The sequence below is a fragment of the Labeo rohita genome, chromosome 14 (assembly GCF_022985175.1).
Source record: "Labeo rohita strain BAU-BD-2019 chromosome 14, IGBB_LRoh.1.0, whole genome shotgun sequence".
NCBI classification, from domain to species: Eukaryota; Metazoa; Chordata; class Actinopteri; order Cypriniformes; family Cyprinidae; genus Labeo; species Labeo rohita.
This window is the reverse complement of record NC_066882.1, coordinates 3,416,629-3,436,309: the sequence shown is the minus strand read 5'-3', so window position 1 is coordinate 3,436,309 and position 19,681 is coordinate 3,416,629. Positions and strand designations below refer to the sequence as shown.

Genomic DNA, 19,681 nt, shown 5'->3' with positions numbered 1-19,681 from the left:
TGTTAGCAAAACTCTGTAAAGCCATCTGGCAAAGGGCACCGGGCCCTGGAGGCAGTACTGAGGAGGTTTATCCCACCGCCTCTGTGGAGATTCAGAGAAATGTCTAGACGCACTAAAATCACTGTGCTTGTATGCTACAAAAAACTTGTAAAGTCTCAGGAACTGGCTTATGATCATACTCAGCGTGGCACATATGTAAGTTAATGCTGTTGTACAGAGAGCAGATTTGTTTTCATGTGCTCAGCCAAACCTTTTTGGCTCTTTCGTCATTTTCATTGACTGTGGTAGTAGAGAAAAGACAGGAAGCAATGATGAAGCGGTGGGAATGCGATCAAGAATCACAATGCCTGCATGAGCACCACAGCTCGGTGTGTCAGAGCCATTAGGTGACGTATATAATTGGGAAATTTAACTTCAGACACATGGAGAAAGGAATGATTATTGTAGTTGTGTCAGGGAAGGGTTGTTAACCTCATGGGTTACTAGTTTGATGTAGCAGAGAAGTTCATAGATGGCCAGGTGGGGCCCTGAAGGTCTTCAGCTGCAAGAGAAAGGCTGTGACCTGTGAAAACAGCAGGAGGGAGGATGCTGGTGTCGTGATCATGGATAACCTTGACTTTTGACTTTAGCCACCAAGAGTGCTGAGAGCAAGTCTAATTTTTCCAGCTGCTGCACAACCCAAGTGACGCTTGAGAGGTCTGAACAATTGCTCAGAATTTAACCTGTAGCATTTAGCTCCATCTGTTCCAGCGATATTATAGCTCTGGGAATTTTACTAATTCTTTTGATTTTTAATTTTGTGTTTTGAATATCAGTTTGAATTTAATTTGTTTATATTGAAATTGTTTTGTTTTATGTTGATATGTTTTGAAAATTACAAATTTTGGTTTCAATTGTTATTTGTAGTTTGTCTCTTAGAACTTCGTCAGTTCATCAAAAAGTAAAATGTGATCAGAGTTTGGGTTTTTGCCTTTTGTTTTCCAAATCTGTTGTTTGTTTGTTTGTTTTTGTCAGAATATACCAATACTTTAAATCCAGGTTTAGAAATGAATGAAATATGACCCAGCATTGTTTGGAAGGAATATATATATATATCTAATATAAGATGTAATCATTTAAATATATATATTTTTTTGTTTGTTTATTCATTAAATTTTGTTTGTATTTTAATATAATATAATAGTTTTTTTTTTAATATTATTGTATAGAAAATATTTTATATATATATTTATTTATTTATTTATTTATTTATTTATTTATTTATTTATTGCAGAATATACCAAAGTCAGGCTTGGAGATTAATTAAATATAGATAAAAAAAAAAAAAAATTGAAACACACACACACGTATATAGGACCACAAAACCAGTCATAAGGACTGTTATAATAACCAGTTATAAATAAATATAAATAAGCTTTCCATTGATGTATGGTTTGTTAGGATAGGAGAATATTCGGCCGAGATACAACTATATTAAAATCTGGAATCTGAGGGTGCAAAAAAAAAAAAAAAAAAAAAAAAAAAAATTGAGAAAATTACCTTTAAAGTTGTCCAAATGAAGTGCTTAGCAATGCATATTTCTAATTAAAAATGAAGTTTTGATGTATTTACGGTATATTATATATTTTTTTATTATTATTATTTGTTTTGGTTTGTATTTTTATGTAATTTAATAGTTTTTTTATTATTTAGAAACTATTTTTCTCTTAATTTTCACCCTCATCTTTTCATTCACTCTAACAACCTTCTAAATTTAACAGTCATTGCACAAACACTTCTTAATAAACCTGCTCTTTGATCTCACACTTGTGTTTCCCTGAATAAAAACACAAGCATATGCCATTCACCCTAATGCGCACACACACGCTCACGTATTCCCTCTGCCCTTTCATTATGCACGCACACAAACACTCCTCCCACCTCTGTCATTATTTATCCACACACACACCTTCACAAACACACCATATTCCCCTCAGGTTCATTATTCAAATACAATAGCGGCCTTCTGCGGCTCGATCGCAGGTGAGCAGGTTTGTTCCCTCGGCGCACGCAGCTCAATTCCCTGAGCGGTGTAATCACTGGCTCTTGCTCCCGCCTCTGTATACGTCTAGCCCCGAAGCTATGATTAACTTAATTCCCATATTCGCTCACCGTGAGAAAGCTTATATAAAAGCTCACGCTCGTAGTGGTCGTCAACGAGAAGCACCCACAGCGTGACCAGATGGAAGTGCTATAAAATGCAGTCCGAGGTGGGCCGCGTTTTCGCGAACGTGGCGGCTTTAGGGACACTTGTTGTAGCGTTCCTGCGGTCCGTCCCGGAAAGCAGAATATGTAGGAGCTAATGGGGTCTAAGGAAGGTGGAAATGTGGCCTGAGGGGCTGCAGCCGGTGTGAGGGGCCCTGATTTATGATCCAGCACATAAAATGCTCAGTAATGCCACGCCACAGCTGAACTCAATTTCAGCCCGGGCTCGGGTGTTAACAAGGGTAGACAAGCTATTTAGCAGAGGTTTAACACCACCACGGGCTGTTGTTCTTACAGTAATCTGCATAGGCGATTTGAGAGTATCCCCGTGCACCTGGTCGAGATTGTCACGGGGCGCGTAAGTTCGAACGGGGGCAAAGTGTTAAAGTCGTCGACTCGTTCCGCGCTCAAACGAATCGACTCGACTTCCTTCCCCCCGGCCAAGCCATGTGTAGGCCCTCAGGGGAACCATATCTTTAACTCTGGAAAGGATGCTGATGTTTATTTAAATACGGCCTCATCAGTGGGCCTTAATAAATCAACCTGCCTTCATGATGTCATAATCAGTGAGATCATCCTCTATAGAGGTGAAATTCACCATCTATGGAACATTCCACAGGCCCGAGCACAGGGGGGCTTGACTTACGGCCCTTGGGAGCCACACACACTGATCAAACCGGATAATGGGGAAAAATAAACCACCGCAGTCAGATGTCATATTAACCAGCCGTCGTGGATGGAAGGGCACACGCTGTGTGGCAAGACTGTTTTTGGCTACACATGACCTCATCGTGCCAACGTATTCCCAGTAGGCACAACAAAGCATTCTGAACTTCGTGATTAGTTTATAGTCCAGCGATTTCCACTTTCCAGTTCATGAAACAAAAAGTTGTTTTTCAACTCTAAACGACCATTTATTTTTCTCTGAATAATTAGAGCTCAATTTCTTGCTCATCAGAGATGTAATGGAAGGAGGTACGAGAGGAACCGGGACTCGACGTCTGAGTCTCTGGCTCAAGCTCAAGATTCACAAGGGAAATAATCATCGCACGGCCTTATATTTGATCAACGCTAAAGGGCCCAAGGTTTCATGTGTAATTTCTTATGGTTTATACATTTAGCAGCTGGAAGGCTCATGGGTCGGATCTAACCATCCTGTAGACTTCGCATTCTTGGCTCGCAGAGAGACAGAAACCAAAGCCCGCCAGTTATTGTCGGAATGTGTAGCATTGAAAAGCGATAGCGCTGGCCCTTGAGTGACGCTCACAAAACAAACAATTACCAATGAGCGACGGATGATAGCGTATCTCCAGGACTGGAAAGACAAGAGCTAACAGCCAGTAAAAGAGGAAGCCAGGCTGGCAGAACAGGAAATGTTGTGTTTATGCAGAAGGTGTTTTAGCTAAATTAGGGGGTCGGAACAGCAGACTATTCAGGATAGCAGTTACAGCTCAGGGAATATGGCAGGACAGTAATTGTAACTCAGAGATACACTTTTGCGCGTTATCTACTTCAAAAGGTGTATTATAAAACGGATAGTTCCGGTCCTTGATTCTGATTGATTGAGCCCCATTCTAAGCTATTGTAAATTAAGGCTGGAATACACTAAAATACACTAAAACCCCCTTAGCTGTTATAAAGTCAATGTAAACCACGGCTTCATGGGGCTTATTGCTTTTATAAAACGGTTATTCCATATATGTAGTATGGTTTCACAAAGTAAAACAGAGCAAATAAAGTGTAATAATATTAATAAAAACATTATTCTTCACAAACACACAAACGTAAACAAAAGTGTATGTTTGTAGAGTATTTTACAACGGCTTAGAACACGGCTCAAACAATCAGAATCAAGGTCCGGAACTATCCGTTTTATAATAATGTTTTTATTAATATCATTACACTTTATTTGCTGTTTTATTTTGTAAATCCTTACTGCGTATATGGAATAACCATTTTATAAAAGCAATAAGCCCTGTGAAGCCGTGGTTTACAGTGAATTTATAACAGTGAAGGGGGTTTTAGGCACTCCGCTTCATGTCGTGTCTAACAACACCCCTTATCTGTTATAAATTCACTGTAAACCACGGTTTCTTGGGGCTTATTGCTTTATTTTAGTGCATATTAGATACTAATATGCACCCTTAAGGGATACAAAGTTGTCCCTACAAGGGAAAGTAAAACCCAGTAAAACCTTTGTTGTACCTTTGTTAAGTGCAGTGTTAATCAAACTGCCTTTTTTTGTGGGCATTTGTAATTGACATTTAATTTTATATATATATATATATATATATATATATATTTTTTTTTTTTTTTTTTTTTTTTTAGGAAATATTGTATAAATATTGTAGAATACATTTTTTTGTCATTTTAAATTAATTTTACATTTTTAAAACATTTAATTTATTTATTGTTTGTAATTATTTCATATATACGGTGTCTACTTGGGCAGTATTCATAGAGTCATATTTAAAGCCCAAATACTCAGTGGCAGGGAGTGAATAGCCAGATAATTCCATGACTAAAGGTGAATTCGATTTGATTTCCTTGTGTAGTACAGCAAAGGGGGTTCTGCATGGGTGTGAGAGAGGTGGCATCGGGCCATGCTAGAGATGTTTGCTGTCACGGAGCACCCAGCTACGAAAAGGCCGGCCTGCATGTGGCGGCGTGGCTGATTTGATTAGGAAGTCGGATAAACAGAGTTTCGACACTAATCTCAGGAAGCAGTTTACACACAGCGGCTGGCGACCGAGTCAGCTCACTGTCTCTATAATGGCAACGCTATTGACAAAAGCCATTTCTGTCACCCATTCCCTCAATGCGCATTTGTCCTGCTGTGAATCAAATGAGAGTTTTGCAATGGCGCACGGCCATCTCAGTTCATTCTTTTATGAAATGCCTGTGTCTTATAATGGCCCGTGGCGTCTCACATGGGCAGCCCGTGCTAAAGGCACCACTGTGAAGGTGGGCAGCAATCTGCTCACCCCTGCTGGCTTCTTGTTTTTGGTGGCCGAGTGAACAGAGCGTCGGGTCTTTGTTTATCGGCAAATTGGTGGGAAAATGAGAGGGAACGCTTTATGCTCATCCTCCACTGCCAGGGCAAATGAAGCACAGACAGTTGAGTAACAGAATGTAAATACTGTATATAACTACAGCGCTCTGTGAACTGCAGCATCTGCATACTTGTCCATCTCTGTACTTAATTTTATGTCAGTTTGGTCGTTCTTTTGTGTTTTTTTTTCCATATTAACACATTTTTGATAAGGATGCACAACATATCACTACCATATCTAACCTTTAGCAAATCTTATACTGTGTGTATTAAGGTTGTGATGCTTAAGTTCACTTATAGCATTTGAAAAGCTTTTAGTGTTTTCTTTTTAACTTATTTACACAAAATAGCATTGAATTTTATTATCGGTTATGGTCACACGTTATTTTAAGGTCCAGTTTTCACTATTAACTATGACTTTTGCCTCAATGAATTCCTAATTTGCTGCTTATTAATAGTTAGTAAGGTACAGGTAGTTGCTAAGTTTAGTAGGATTAAAGGATCTAAAATATGGTCATGCAGTGTAAGGCATTAATATGTACTTTAATAGTACTAATAAACAGCAAATATGCTAATAATATCTATGCTATTAAGCAAGTAGATAATAGTGAGAAATGGTCCCTAAACTAAAGTGTCATCTCGGACATTACCATGAAAATAATTATCAACCTATCGGTATCAGATGGAATTTTAATCAGTGCATCACTCTTTTTTTCCCCATCTGCAGCAGCCAGTGCTGCATATCCTGGTTTTTTCCAGCTTCTGTGGTTAGGAAAACAGTCCCAGCGTCTCTTCCTACAGATACCAGCTACCACTGTCTGGCTCAAAACTTCAGTGTGTTGATGTGGTCACATCTAAGCTGTGGGTGAAGGTGGAGGCTTCCAAGGCACCAGGGCTATACAGCCTCCTACATCTCTCCACCAGAGATTAATTTATTGATTGGTTGGTTCAATGGTGGAGAGAAGCCTGGGGGCTCCATCTTGTGGTCAGGGATGCATCTGCATCTTTTGTTCTCTCTCTCTCTCTCTCTCTCTCTCTCTCACACACTAGCCTTCCTCCCTTTTCTCTGTCTTTTATTGTTCACACACATTCTCACCATAAATGAGCCGGAGAGTAATAATACACAGACACATTCAGAGATACTCTGAGATCAAGACAAATGTAATCCTGACATGCTCCATGTGTGAAACTTAACCTTTGAGAATAAAAGAAAGCTGGAAATGAATTTCTTTTGTAATATTTACCATTACACATGTTCATTAAACACTTAAGTCATGATCTGGTTCTTTTCACCCAGTTCGGTGATCATTCATATATGAAAACCTTTGTTTATCCTTATCTGCTGGGTGGCCTTTGTTGGAAAGCGGAACAATATTTTTTAACATGTTAAAAGAAACTCATGCTGATTGGGGCCTCGCGGGGCCCGGCCTCATGTACTAACCTCCAAGTTGTTCTTTCTACCTCTCTTCCTCTCTATGGACGCAATTACACTTTTCTCAGGTTGGGTTACATGTTAATTAGCGTGCTATGTTGACCTTCTTAGACTCATATGTTGAGTAATTACAGAGCATGAAAAACTATTTTGACAATGGCGCTCCGCTTTTTTCCCTGCGTCCAGATTTCTGTGAAACATGGAGGTTTTTGCATGGCGCCCACGGTCTCCTGCTTACCCCCATAACCTCTCAGAAATATTCTGCGCTTTTCCACTTCCACGTTTCCCATTATTAGATTTAGAATAAAACCTCCTGGGCCCAATAGACTTAACAGCCCCCATTTATACCACATAATCATTCGGGCCAGCCTGCAGCTACAATTGGCCGGGCACATGATTTGTGATGTTGTGTTACTGCGTATGCATATTCTGTGCATTTCTCTAATTGAATACTGCTGAATGTCATCCCTCTGTATATATATTGACTCGGCCCTCAGTATGTCACAGGTGTGCGGTCACGCCTCATGTTCAAGAGCTCCAGACCCACCAATCAGCTGTAGGAATTACACTGCAACGAGGTCTTGCATTCATCATCGGTCTTTGCAGATAATGTGGAGGATGGCAGGTTGAGGATGGCCAGATATGGCCGACTAAACCAGTTTTGCCTGTAATTCAATTAGCTGGACATTAGCCCTTTACCCACACTAACTGGATTACTCTCATTTTAAAGAGCTTAGGCTTATTAGCTTGCCGAAAGCCAGCAGCCACCCCCGCTATCTATTCAGCTTCCTACCTAACGCATTGTAGAAAGCTGACAAGCAAATCTGATCTGATTCCTTTGTTTTGAGTTCACATGAGGGGGGTTTGTGGATTAGAATTTGGAGTTTATTTCTTGTGCGGTGTAGTTCTTGTTGTTTTTAAAAAACATTCGTTTGCTTGATTTACACTTTTGTTCTGAGCATTTTTATGGATGGATGGAGAGATAGATAGGCAGATAGGCAGATGGAGAGTTAGATGATAGATAGACTGATAGATTGATGGACAGGCAAATAGGTGGGTGAATGGATGGACGGACGGATGGACAGATGGATGGTTGGTTGGTAATGCGGAAATAGACTGGATAGTTGGTAATGGAGAGAGGCTGGAAGGACAGATGGACGGATGGATGGACAGATGGACGGATGGTTGGTAATGGAGAGATAGACTGGATGGATGGACAGATGGACGGATGGTTGGTTGGTAATGGAGAGATAGACTGGATGTATGGGTGGATGGATGGATGGAGACATAGACTGGATGGATGGACGGATGGATGAATACATAGATGAACAGAATAGAGAGATGGATGATGGATGGATAAATGGATAGATAAGTAGATGGGTGGATGGCTGGATCGATGGATAGACAGAAGGACAAATGGAGAGATAGATGGGTAGATAAATGGATGGATGGATGGATGAACAGATGTAAGTTAGATGGATAGATAGATGAAGAGAGATGGATAGTTAAATGGATGGATAGATTAGGGAGAGCTAGATGGCGAGAGAGATAGATGGAGAAATGGATGGAGAAGTAGACGGATGGATAGATGGATGGTTAGTAATGGATAGAGGGTGGGTGGATGGATGGATGGATGGATGGATGGATGGATGGATGGATGGATGGATGGATGGTTGATAGATGGATGGATGGTGAGAAACTGGATGGATAGATACATACATAGATTAACAGAATAGAGAGATAGATAGCAGGATGGATGGATGAATAGATGATGGATAGAAATAGGTAAATGGATTGATGGATGGCTGGATGAATGAAGAGAGACTGGATGGATGGTTGGTAATGGAGAGATAGACTGGATGGACAGGATGGATGGATGAATACATAGATGAACAGAATAGAGAGACAGATGGATGATGGATAGAGAGGTAGATGGATGGATGGATGGGTGAATGGATGAAGATGTAGATGGGTGGACGGATGTATGGATGGATGGACAGATGGTGAGTTTGATGGGTAGATAAATAGATGGATTAATGAACAGATGTAAAGTGGATGGACAGATACATAGATAGATAGATAGATAGATAGATAGATTTTACACATTATATAATTTATATCATTTTATAGTATAAGATGTTTTGTAGGAGGTTTTGGAAACACTCACTCACACACATACACTTTCGGAGCGCACCCACACCTGTCTCTTCATCTCAAAGACAGTGGTCTATTGCTGTTTGGTAATTACACTGTCTCTCTTCATCCTTCCACCCCCAGAGTGACTTACATTTCGCCACTAAAGGTGCTGCTTCAGTGTGTGCAGTGTGTGTTTCAGTGCTCTCCTGTATTCATGAAGACACAAACACACAAAGCCTTGCCCTCAGTGCCCCTTACCACCACCACTACCACCACCAAACCACCTGCACCGCTGCCTCTGGAGTTAATTGGACAGCATGACTCCTGGTCTCCGTGGCAACTGTGACCTGCCGCAAGATGGATGGAAACTTCTTCCACCAAAAACCCAGAACCACACCCACCCCCAGCCAATCTCTTAATCTCCCAGTTTTATTTATGAGTGCCAGGAGGCCCCTTGGCATGAACGGAGAGCGACTCAGCTGTTACCTCCCACCCACTCACTTTAAAAGCTCCTAAATCCTATTGTCTGATTAGCATCCTCATCCTTTCTTCAACATCTCCCCTTGTTTCGGACGGCTTTGCTCTCAAGTCGTTTGCAAGGACTGAGAAAAGGACATTGCAGTGTCGTTCTGCGTCCAAAAGCTGTCCCATCTCGAAATCAGACATGCACTCTCCTCATCTCTTATAACTGACATTTTATTGCGACTATAAATGATCCTAAAAGCTCGTTGTGTCTCGGTGCCGTTCCAGGGCGAGTGGATGCAGAAGAAAGAAAATTAAACCAAATGGCACACGAAGAATAAAAGTGAATTAACCAATAACAAATCACCCTCTGCGCCCAGCCTCTCCCTTTTTTTCTTCACTAACTCATCTAAATTTGTTCGACATCTTTTGGGCTGGGAGCCAAAAAGGCTTTTAGAACCATAAAGTGTATGGATCAGGATAAATCACATTAAGCGATCCAATTTAATTAAAGCATTGACAAAACATAATAGATACTAACGCAGGGGGGGAGAAACCTTTTCTATTTATAATATCCATGCACGGACTCTTTCTTGGAGGCAGCGGAGGAATGTAGAAGCTTTAGCAGAAAGCTTTAGACACCCAAGGGAGCATTTGAGCTCATTTACTTTGATTTAGAAGCTGCCTTCACCTCCCTCCGTAGCGACTCCGACCCTCACCTCCTCCCTTGCCATCAGAAAGAAAAAAAAGCAAGTAAGGACGGCGTAATGAAGCGAGCGCTGTACCCGTTTAGCCTGCGTCAGCTCTTGGGATGATCAATAGTGAAATATTTTTATTCATAAAGCACTGAGTTAATTAAATCAAGGAGTCTTTGGGCTACATGTAAGACACTAAGCAAGGGCAGTTAAACGACTGCAGTGGAATACAAAGCTGACGCTGCCAGACGCTGATCAGTGAACAAGGACTCTATATGTACGTCCTTCTGTCTTTCGCTTTCATTTCATTTTCATATCCACTTCCTTCCAAGTCTGACGTTAGTGGCGTCCTGGTGTTCACTAACTTACTGCGGTCACAAAAGAGTTTAAAGAGATGGCAGTGGGTTTCAGATCAGTCAGTACTACTCTGTGTTAAACCGTCTTGTTGTTATTTGTTGTGATAGGACTGGATGTTTATTTAAAAAAAACATACTACGATTACATACAACGATTATTTCCCTTAACATTGTAGATCAGGGGTGCTCAACCCTGTTTCTGGAGATTTACCTTCCTGCATAGTTCAGCTCCAACCCTGATCAAACACACCTGAACCAACTAATTAGGACCTGAAGGAGCACTTGATAATTACATACAGGTGTGTTTGATCAGGGTTGGAGCTAAACTCTGCAGGAAGGTGAATCTCAAGGAACAGGGTTGGGCACCCCTGTTGTAGATGCTATTTATTCTGTCTAATACAACTTACATTAAAATACTTACTTTGATGATCCCATCTTATTTTAATTATAATTTAATTTTATTGCCTACATATACAGTATACTATATATGGACAGTATGTATGTACAGTACAGCATGTACAGTATATGTACTGTGTATATATACTGGATAAGTACTGCCAATAGCCAATTTTATCTAAACTTAACTTTGAAACGTTGAAAACAATCTTTTTTTTCCCTCTTGTTGTACATAATGTAAACTACCCTTCAAATGTTTAGTGTCAGTACAATTTTTTTGAAGAAAATAATCATTTTATTTTTCATGGATGCTTTTAATTGATCTAATGTGACTGTAAAAACATTTATATTCTTAGAAAAGATTTCTGTTTCAAATAAATACTGTTTTTTTTTACTATCCGTGCATCAAAGATTGCAGAAAATAATTAAAAATTAGGGCTGGGCCGGGAGATTTGGCAAAAAAATAAAATCTCAATTTTTTTTCAGAACATTTTTTAACTAATCAACTTGAAAATGTAACTACAACATGATTCAAGTAACTTTTTCTTTATTAACCCTTGTTAAAGAAAATTCTATTCCAAATGCACGCTACATGAAGTTATCAACATGATGTAAATGGTAAACGACATGTTAAATATATTTGCAGAAAAGATGCATCAACTACAACTACATATTGTACAAACTTGTCTTATACATATTATATGGTACAAGGAAAATGCTTTAAAAATTCCCAAAGGTTAAGGTAATTTAAATTCAGAATGATTTACACAAGTAGACTGTTATTAACTATAAATCAGCAGCTATCAGCCTGTCACTATGATGCAAACATGAAATATCAGACATACAGTAGTAGTTACAGGGTTTTTATTAATTTGCACTGCTTTTCCATTTTAATTTCTATATAAACATGGATGCGTTTGACTCTCTTGCAGTGTCTCATGCATGAAACGGCTTTCTAAAATTCTAAAATATTAAGAAATTTGCATTGTGCAATAAAGAAATACTCCAAATAAACTGTAATTATAACTTTAAATCAAAAAGTCTTGACATGTCAATAAATGTGTTAATGGATTTGAAGTATACTCTGTATGAAATAAATGTATTTTAAATAAATAATGCCATTAAATAAATTGAAAAAAAACAAAAAACCACACACACACAGCAGAAACAGACTATTATGTTCAATATATTTTGGAATTAATCATATTATTTTCCAGATTAATGATGCAGTCGTGCTTCAGAAAATAATGCATTAGTGGATTTAACTACCAGACATGGTAGTTAACATATTAACCTTTTTGGTTTGCCTTTATCATCCTATATATGCAGCACTGCAGGTGAAACCTCCGCTTACAGATCAGTACTGTGACCGAAAGATCCGACACGCTTCACATTTGCAGCCAGAGTGTGATTCGTTGCTGGTTCTGTGCCACCTGCCAGAACGTAATATTTACATCCACTTTTCTCCGTTTAAGAGATAGATTTCAGTGGAGAGACCGCAATCATAACTTCTAATAACCGAATGGAAGCGGAGGATCTGCTGGCTGGTGATTCATGCCGAACGAGACGGCAGAGAGATAGAGCGAGCGGCCTGGGTCCAATGAAAAAGCTCCTATACTCACTGTAATTAAGAACTACTGTCATCCTTAAGGCCAATTACACTATACAGTCTTTCAGGGCCAGAAATCCATAGTGTTTTAATTTGCCTCCATTTTTAAAAGTGGCCATAAAGCAGAGCCGAGACTCCAGCCATCAGCGAGAGAGAGAGGGACGCCCATCACGACCATAACTGGGGCTGTAAAAGAGTGAAATACGAGGCTGCAACGGGGTTGCTATTTATTATGCACATTTCTATATATCTTTATCGAATAAGCGTTACATGAATTGCCGTTCCGGTGGGAAATGCGGAGGAAGGGGGAAAGAGTGCATGCTTTACAGTAGATGTGAAACGGGCGCTCGAATGGATACGGACTTAGGTTTCATAAAACAAAATGCTTATGGAGCGCCCGAGGGGGTCTGCTTCTTTCTCCGTGTTCTGGCTGTGTCTTTAATGAAAGAAATCAGAAATGTGCATCTCGTAACCCATCCGACCCGGCCAGCTTGCTGTCTTAACCTGTCAGTTCAGGGAGTCACAGTTACGGCCTGATTCCTCATGTCACCCAGATGAAAAACAAATATGCCTCCAAACTCTGAATCCTCAAGCCAAAGGGCATATTGTAATACGCTCCTTTTGTTTATAGGGCTGGTTTTACTTTAGAACAGTCGATCTGGCCTCTAACACACACACTTTTAACTGGTCATCCCTGAAGCAGAGTCAGATGTAATATGAAAGCAACGCAGTTGGCCTCAGTTATGAGTGCTTACTAAATGAATAATGTAATGTAATATACCTGGCAAAGGTAGCTGGAGGGTTTTAATAACCTTTCACCTGACTCTTTGCGATCAGGTGTGTACGTGTTCGACCCATCTGTGCGTGGTCGTACCAGCGCGTCCGGGGTCGATCTGTCGGCGCTGGCAGGATTTAACAGAAGCGCGTAGGAACCCACTGACAGGCATCAGGGCCTCTGCGAGAATCTCCAACTCTAGATTCAATTTGGCATGCAGATAACAGCCCTGCCAAGAGCAAGAGTGAAAGCAAGACAGCGCTTGATAGATACTGAGAGAGGCATGGGCATGGTGGGAGACGTATCAGCGGTCCAGTCACCCAGCTGGGCTGCGGTTTGCACTCGATAAGCTAGATGGAAGGAGACAGATGTCTGTTTTGACTTTACTTTTAAATATATGAAAGAAATAAGGAAGGAATAGCCCATGTGCTCTGGATTCCTGCATCACGAGACCCATTGAAATCAGACTTGTGTGAGATACTGTATCAACAAGCGGTCTAATCCAAACGAGGATTCGATTTCTCAGAGGGCTGAGTTAGCCGAAACATAGTAAGTAGTTTGCTCTGTAATTTATACAGAGGTTTTGTGAGGGGAATGTTTGATTTTAGAAGAGATTAACATCAGAAAGTACTGTGAAACACAAATGTGAGCCTGGACCACAAAACAAGTCATAAGGGTCAATTTTTTTAAAATTGAGATTTGTACATCATCTGAAACTGAATAAATAAGCTTTCCATTGATGTTTGTTAGGATAGGACAATATTTGTCCAAGATACAACTATCTGAAAATCTACAAACTGAGGGTGCAAAAAATCAAAATATTGAGAAAATCGCCTTTAAAGTTGTCTGAATGAAGTTGTTAGCAATGCATTGAAATTTACAAAATATCTTAATGGAACACGATCTTCACTTAATAATCTAATGATTTTTGGCATAAAAGAAAATTTTTAACCCATGCAATGTATTTTTGGCTATTGCTACAAATATACTCATGCTACTTACGACTAGTTTTGTGAGCCAGGGTCACAAATTTACTTCACCTCATCTAAAAGTGGATCTCATGTGTGATAGTGAGTGTACACTGAGTGTTTTCAACATTGCAAATAAGAAATAAGACATTTTTCCATCCAATCAGCATATTAGGATAATTTCTGAAGTATAATGTGAAATGTAGCTTTGCTTCACTGAAATAAATCCGTTAAAATAGAAAGATTTTAAATTTGATTGCTGTTTTGATGGTATTTATGAACAAAAAATGTAGCAAAAATAAATTTGAATCTTACTGACAAAAAACTTCTGATCGGTAGTATTTTGTTTTATTAAACTAAATTGAAACTAATTGAATAATGATAAGAGAACTATGAAAAATATTTATTTAATGACTTATTTAATAGTTTCTCCATAAAAATCCAGTGTGATAGGTGTTTATTGTTTTTGAGAATGGCACATTTTGCTTTGCTCTTGCTGTGGGTGTTTTAGGTAAGATTGCATCTTTAGATGCTGTAAGGTAAGATATGCTTACAGAGAGTAATGAATGTTATTACAATATAAAATAATGTTTTTTATTATTTTAATATACTTTAAAATATAATTTATTCCTGTGATGCAAAGCTGAATTTTCATCAGCTGTTTAGAAATCATTCTAATATGGCGATTTATGTTTAGAATTATCAATATTGGAAACAGTTGTGCTGCCAAATATTTTTTTTGGAACCTGCGATTTGACTCCTGGTGAACCTGCATGAACATGCTCTCTCATTTAAAATGATCCAGATTCACCAACATTAGATTGAGGGTAAAAAAAAAATATGCCTATGCATCAGATAAGCTTTTTGTGAATTATTACTGAATAAGCCATTCTGCATTATTTGAGTTACTGTAAAGTGATGTTTAAGTTTCCTCTACTTCCTTTAGACAATCAGTCTCTTCCTTTGTGGTTTAAACAGAGCGAGAAAACAACAAAAGTGAAGCAAATCACCTTCTTGTAAAACGGCAGCATTCCATTTTTCAGCAGAGAGATAAGAGTGACATTCGTAAGGCGTGATAAGAAAGAGAATTGACCGACATTCCCCTGTGTTTGTAAGGCAGCGGTGTATTGATATTCCTCAAACATGCTGCTTAGAAACTTGCACATGACACGCTGTTTGGAAAATGGATGAATGGACTCTGCTAAGGATTTGTTCGAAACCACTAACCCCTAAGTAGTAAAGGTCTGCAATTAATTCAGCCAAAACCACTTTCAGGATGTATTATCGAACTTTCTAAGCAATGGTTAAAGATTAAAGTCTGAAAATCTCCCATTGATTTATATTGACAAAGTATTGAGCTTCTGAAATGTGACAGATGCATATATTGAACTCTTAGTGGTCTCTTCCTTGCATATGTTTAACCATTTATTGTTGATTCCTGTGTGCATTCGAGTGAAAACAAGATGTTTGCTGAGTGTCATAACGGCGTTTCGTGAAGTAGCGTTTTGCTTTGTCTAACCTTTGTGTGTGAGAGTCCGTGCGTGTGTGTAAGGATAGATCCTCCTTGCAGCTCCAGTTCTCATATCCTTGCGTGTTGCTGAGCGTTTATCTGTAATATGTTTTGGCGTTGCCAGGTTGTCTGGACATGGGAGCCGTAATGGAATCAAAGGGAGATTTATGGCAGGCATCCTGACAGTCAGAGAGAGCAGGGCCAAAGCCAAATGAAATTAATGAAATTTGCAAGCAGATTGCTAGAGGAGGGGGACCAATGCAGCTCTCGTCCTTTAACAAACCCTATTTGGTGCATGTCTGCATGTCTGCTTTGAATCTGTATGTTTAACTTCAAGCATTTGTTCCAGTGTCTGTTAAGACGCCCAATTTGACACTAATGATAGCAGTGCATACCAGGATTGAGTTCAGTTTATTTTTGCTGTAAAAGTCAGTTTAGTCCTCCAAAACGGCAAAACAAACAAAAATGATTCATTTACACAATATATGTGTTTATATAATACGTACGTATATTTAACAAAATTCTATTTGCCAATGGGCTTATAAAATCTTTTAATAAAATGTTTAAGCCTGAAAAATAGACTTACTTCAGGTTATATTCTCTAAAAAACAGACTAATGTGAGTCTTATGTAATTTTGCTTCTCACATGTGTATAATACATGACCCTGTTCAACAAAACCAGTCTTAAGTAGCACAGGTATATTCAAAAATACATTGTATAGGTCAAAATTATAGATTTTTCTTTTATGTCCAAAATCATTAGGATATTAAGTAAAGACCATGCTCCGTGAAGATATTTTGCAAATTTTCTACCAGAAATATATCAAAACTTAATTTTTGATTAGTAATATGCATTGCTTAGAACTTCATTTGGGCAACTTTAAAGCCGTTTTTTTTGTTTTTTTGTGTTTTTTTTTTGCATCCTCAGATTCCAGATTTTCAGATACTTGATTCTCAGCCAAATATGTGACCCCGGACCACAAAACCAGTCTTAAGTAGCACAGGTATATTTGTAGCAGTGGCCAAAAATACATTGTTTGGGTCAAAATGATTGACTTTTATTTTATCTCAAATATCATGTCCCATTAAGATATTTTGTACATTTCCTATCGTAACTATATAAAATTTTAATTTTTGTTTAGTAATATGCATTGCTAAGAACTTGATTTGGACAACTTTAGAGGCGATTTTTCTCAATATTTTGATTTTTTTTTTTTTTTTTTTTTTGCACCCTCAGCTTCCAGATTTTCAAATAGCTGTATTTTGTCCAAATATTGTCATATCATAACAACACATCAATGGAAGGCTTATGTATTCAGCTTTCAGATGATGTATATATCTCAATTTCGAAAAAAAATTACACTTATGATTGGTTTTGTGGTCCAGTGTCACATATATATTATTAAGAAAGATTATTTTTACAGTATTTGCAGAGAATTGTCTCACTGCAGTTATGTAAATTGACTAATTAACCTGTGTTTTAAAGATTCTTTGGAGAGCTTGTATTCATTCATTCAAAGTCACACAGATTGTTTTATTATCCATGTGTAATTAATATAGCATCAAAGCAGATAAAATATGTACACTGCTACATTTTTCCTGCCAGTGTAATTCTCATATCTCATAAACTTCTATTATCTCTTTATAGTTTCAAGTAATTCTTCATTAGAAATCATCTCATTCAACCCAAAGCCTGCGGGACTGTTTTTTTTTTTTCTTCTTCTTCTTCTGACACGGAGTTTCTCTCTGTCGCTCGTCGACGAGAGCACCACTGAGACTGATTGTGTTTCATAAGTGCCGTTATTTGGCCGGGACAATTTGCCTTTATGTAGAAATAATGAAAAAGGTTCCACTGAGTAAACAAAGCAATAAAACATTTATTAGCAGCGGAAGTGCCGTAAAGCACTACGCTGCGCTCGCGGCTCACCGAGGACGGCCGTTCATGAAGAATTAAAAAGCCAAACCGAAGTTGCCTCTGTGCTCCTCACTTTATCTGTTTCGCATTTAGACCATCAAAGGCGACGGGGAGGTAGCGCTGATATACATTCGCTCATGCCCCAGCGTGATGATGGTATAAACAGCGGTCCTATTTTCCCACTCTGTGGCATACGAACATGGGATGTTATGAGTTTTTACTCGCCATATGTTTGCCCTCCTGCATAGTTCGACTTGATACACAAAAGAAACATGATGTTCACATCAAGCCAGCCAAGAGTGCTGTAAAGGAAAAAAAGAACATGTCAAAAACCATCATAAACAGTTTGATGAAATACCCTAGCCTCTTATTGCAAAGCACAACATAGTTATTAAGATTTTTGCCGTAATAAAAGTCAATTGGTTCGAAGGAAAAAAAAAAGGAGGGGCGAGCCCAATAACTACAGTTTTAATGCTCCTAAGAGGAAATTGCTGGCAGTCCTGTACTTGATACATCATTACGTCCCACGCACGAGCTCTGGCAGAATTCCTCGGTGCGTTTGGATCCGCGCCTGATTGTTTATCAGTGAAATTGGTTGTAGCAAGGTCAGGTGGGTTAACCCACGTGGTGGTCTGTTCGTGTTATGTGTAGCAGGCATGACTCCAAAGCAGACGCTTTGATTAGCTGGGCAGATATTCCATATCTCATTTGTTTCCTTCTTGGCCCGTAATTGCATTCTGGTTTTCAAATTATGTTTTGCCAGCGTGAGTCTACAAACAAACAAGCTTAATAAAGTTAAGCGCGAGCATTGTGACATGTCAAAAATCATTTGGCTCATGAGCGAGCATTAAAAATGCCAGGCATTAATTTTGATGTAGAGCTGCTTTTGTCTGTTTTCTTTCTCGGGTTACTCAAAGTGCATATGATTGCTTCATTTTCTGCAGGATTGTGGGACGTACCGCTATGAGACCTTTCATTACAAAGTACTGCTTTAGAAATGTTTTTCATTAGACACAGTGATAAAAGGCCAGACGAATAAAGGAGGATGTGACATTTATGGTCAGTAGAACAATTTGGTCTCAGACTTCAAAGCTGAGGGACGTCGTTCCAGAGGGGGCTGCAGCGAACCGTCCGTCTTCCTCAAGACGCGAAATGTGAAGTGGCTTCAAACAAATCCTAATATCTCTCTTTCTCTTTCTCTTTCTCATCTCTCTCTCTCTCCAGGGACCTGAGCGAGAATCAGATTCAGGCCATTCCTCGTAAGGCTTTCCGAGGGATCACCGCCGTCAAGAACCTGTAAGTGTTCCTCCCTCATCTCGCTACGTTTGCGTGAGGTCGAAAGAGCTGTACTTTCCCCTGGAGTAGCGAGGCGTGGTGCGACACTCCGTCAAAACGCAAACGAGGCCGTCGTCCGCTGCATTTAACGAGTCCTGCGTTTTATTTCGAAGACTGATAACTGAAATGAAAGATAATCATCTCTCTGGCTGGAAGAAGAAAATGTTCAAAAGCAATGTGCTAGGTGGCCTACATGTACGCCCCTCGAATCATTTGTCATAACAGTTAATAAGCTTAGCGCTGATGAAAATTCAATTAATCAGTATGGTTCAATAAGATGGATATCTTCAGGATATTGCCAGTGAGTAATGTTCCACAGCCATTTGCAATTACAGTAATGGCTTCTGATAAATCTCTCTAACAGTTTCAGAAGCCGACCTCGCTGCTGTGGACTATGGCAGGAGGGCTTGTTAATAGTGATTTTAATGAATAATTATGCTTTTTTAAAGCATAAGCAAGGCCCTACGAATGTAAAAAATCTCCCAATTTCCTGGTTTCAAACCTTCATGAACAGAGGATGCATGCCTGCAACAATAAACATCGCCTTCAAAGAAGCCTGGATGATTTCAGCAATTAAATCTGCCCTCTAATGCATAAAGGACGCAAAGTTGAGGTCATCCTTAATGGGGCACTTTGTTTGCAGTCAGAGTTCGGTTGCGGTCGTAGCGTTCGTGTGCGTTCCCAGGCTTGAGCGCATGTGAACTTCTCGTCGCAGTATCTGATGCAGGCTTTGTTACAAAGGCCGTTTTCAGATGAAGTCTTTCCCACCGTGGGCTGAGAACCACGGGTCACGTCA

At 39.2% G+C, this 19,681-nt stretch overlaps 1 protein-coding gene across 1 annotated transcript in view; it reads left to right on the top strand.

The window, feature by feature from the left end:
* slit3 (slit homolog 3 (Drosophila)) overlaps positions 1–19,681 on the top strand; it is a 185,955-nt gene that overhangs the window by 85,884 nt on the left and 80,390 nt on the right. The window contains exon 5 of the mRNA XM_051127821.1: positions 18,775–18,846. Coding sequence (XP_050983778.1) covers positions 18,775–18,846 — 72 coding nt within the window. The remainder of the gene's footprint in view (positions 1–18,774; positions 18,847–19,681) is intronic.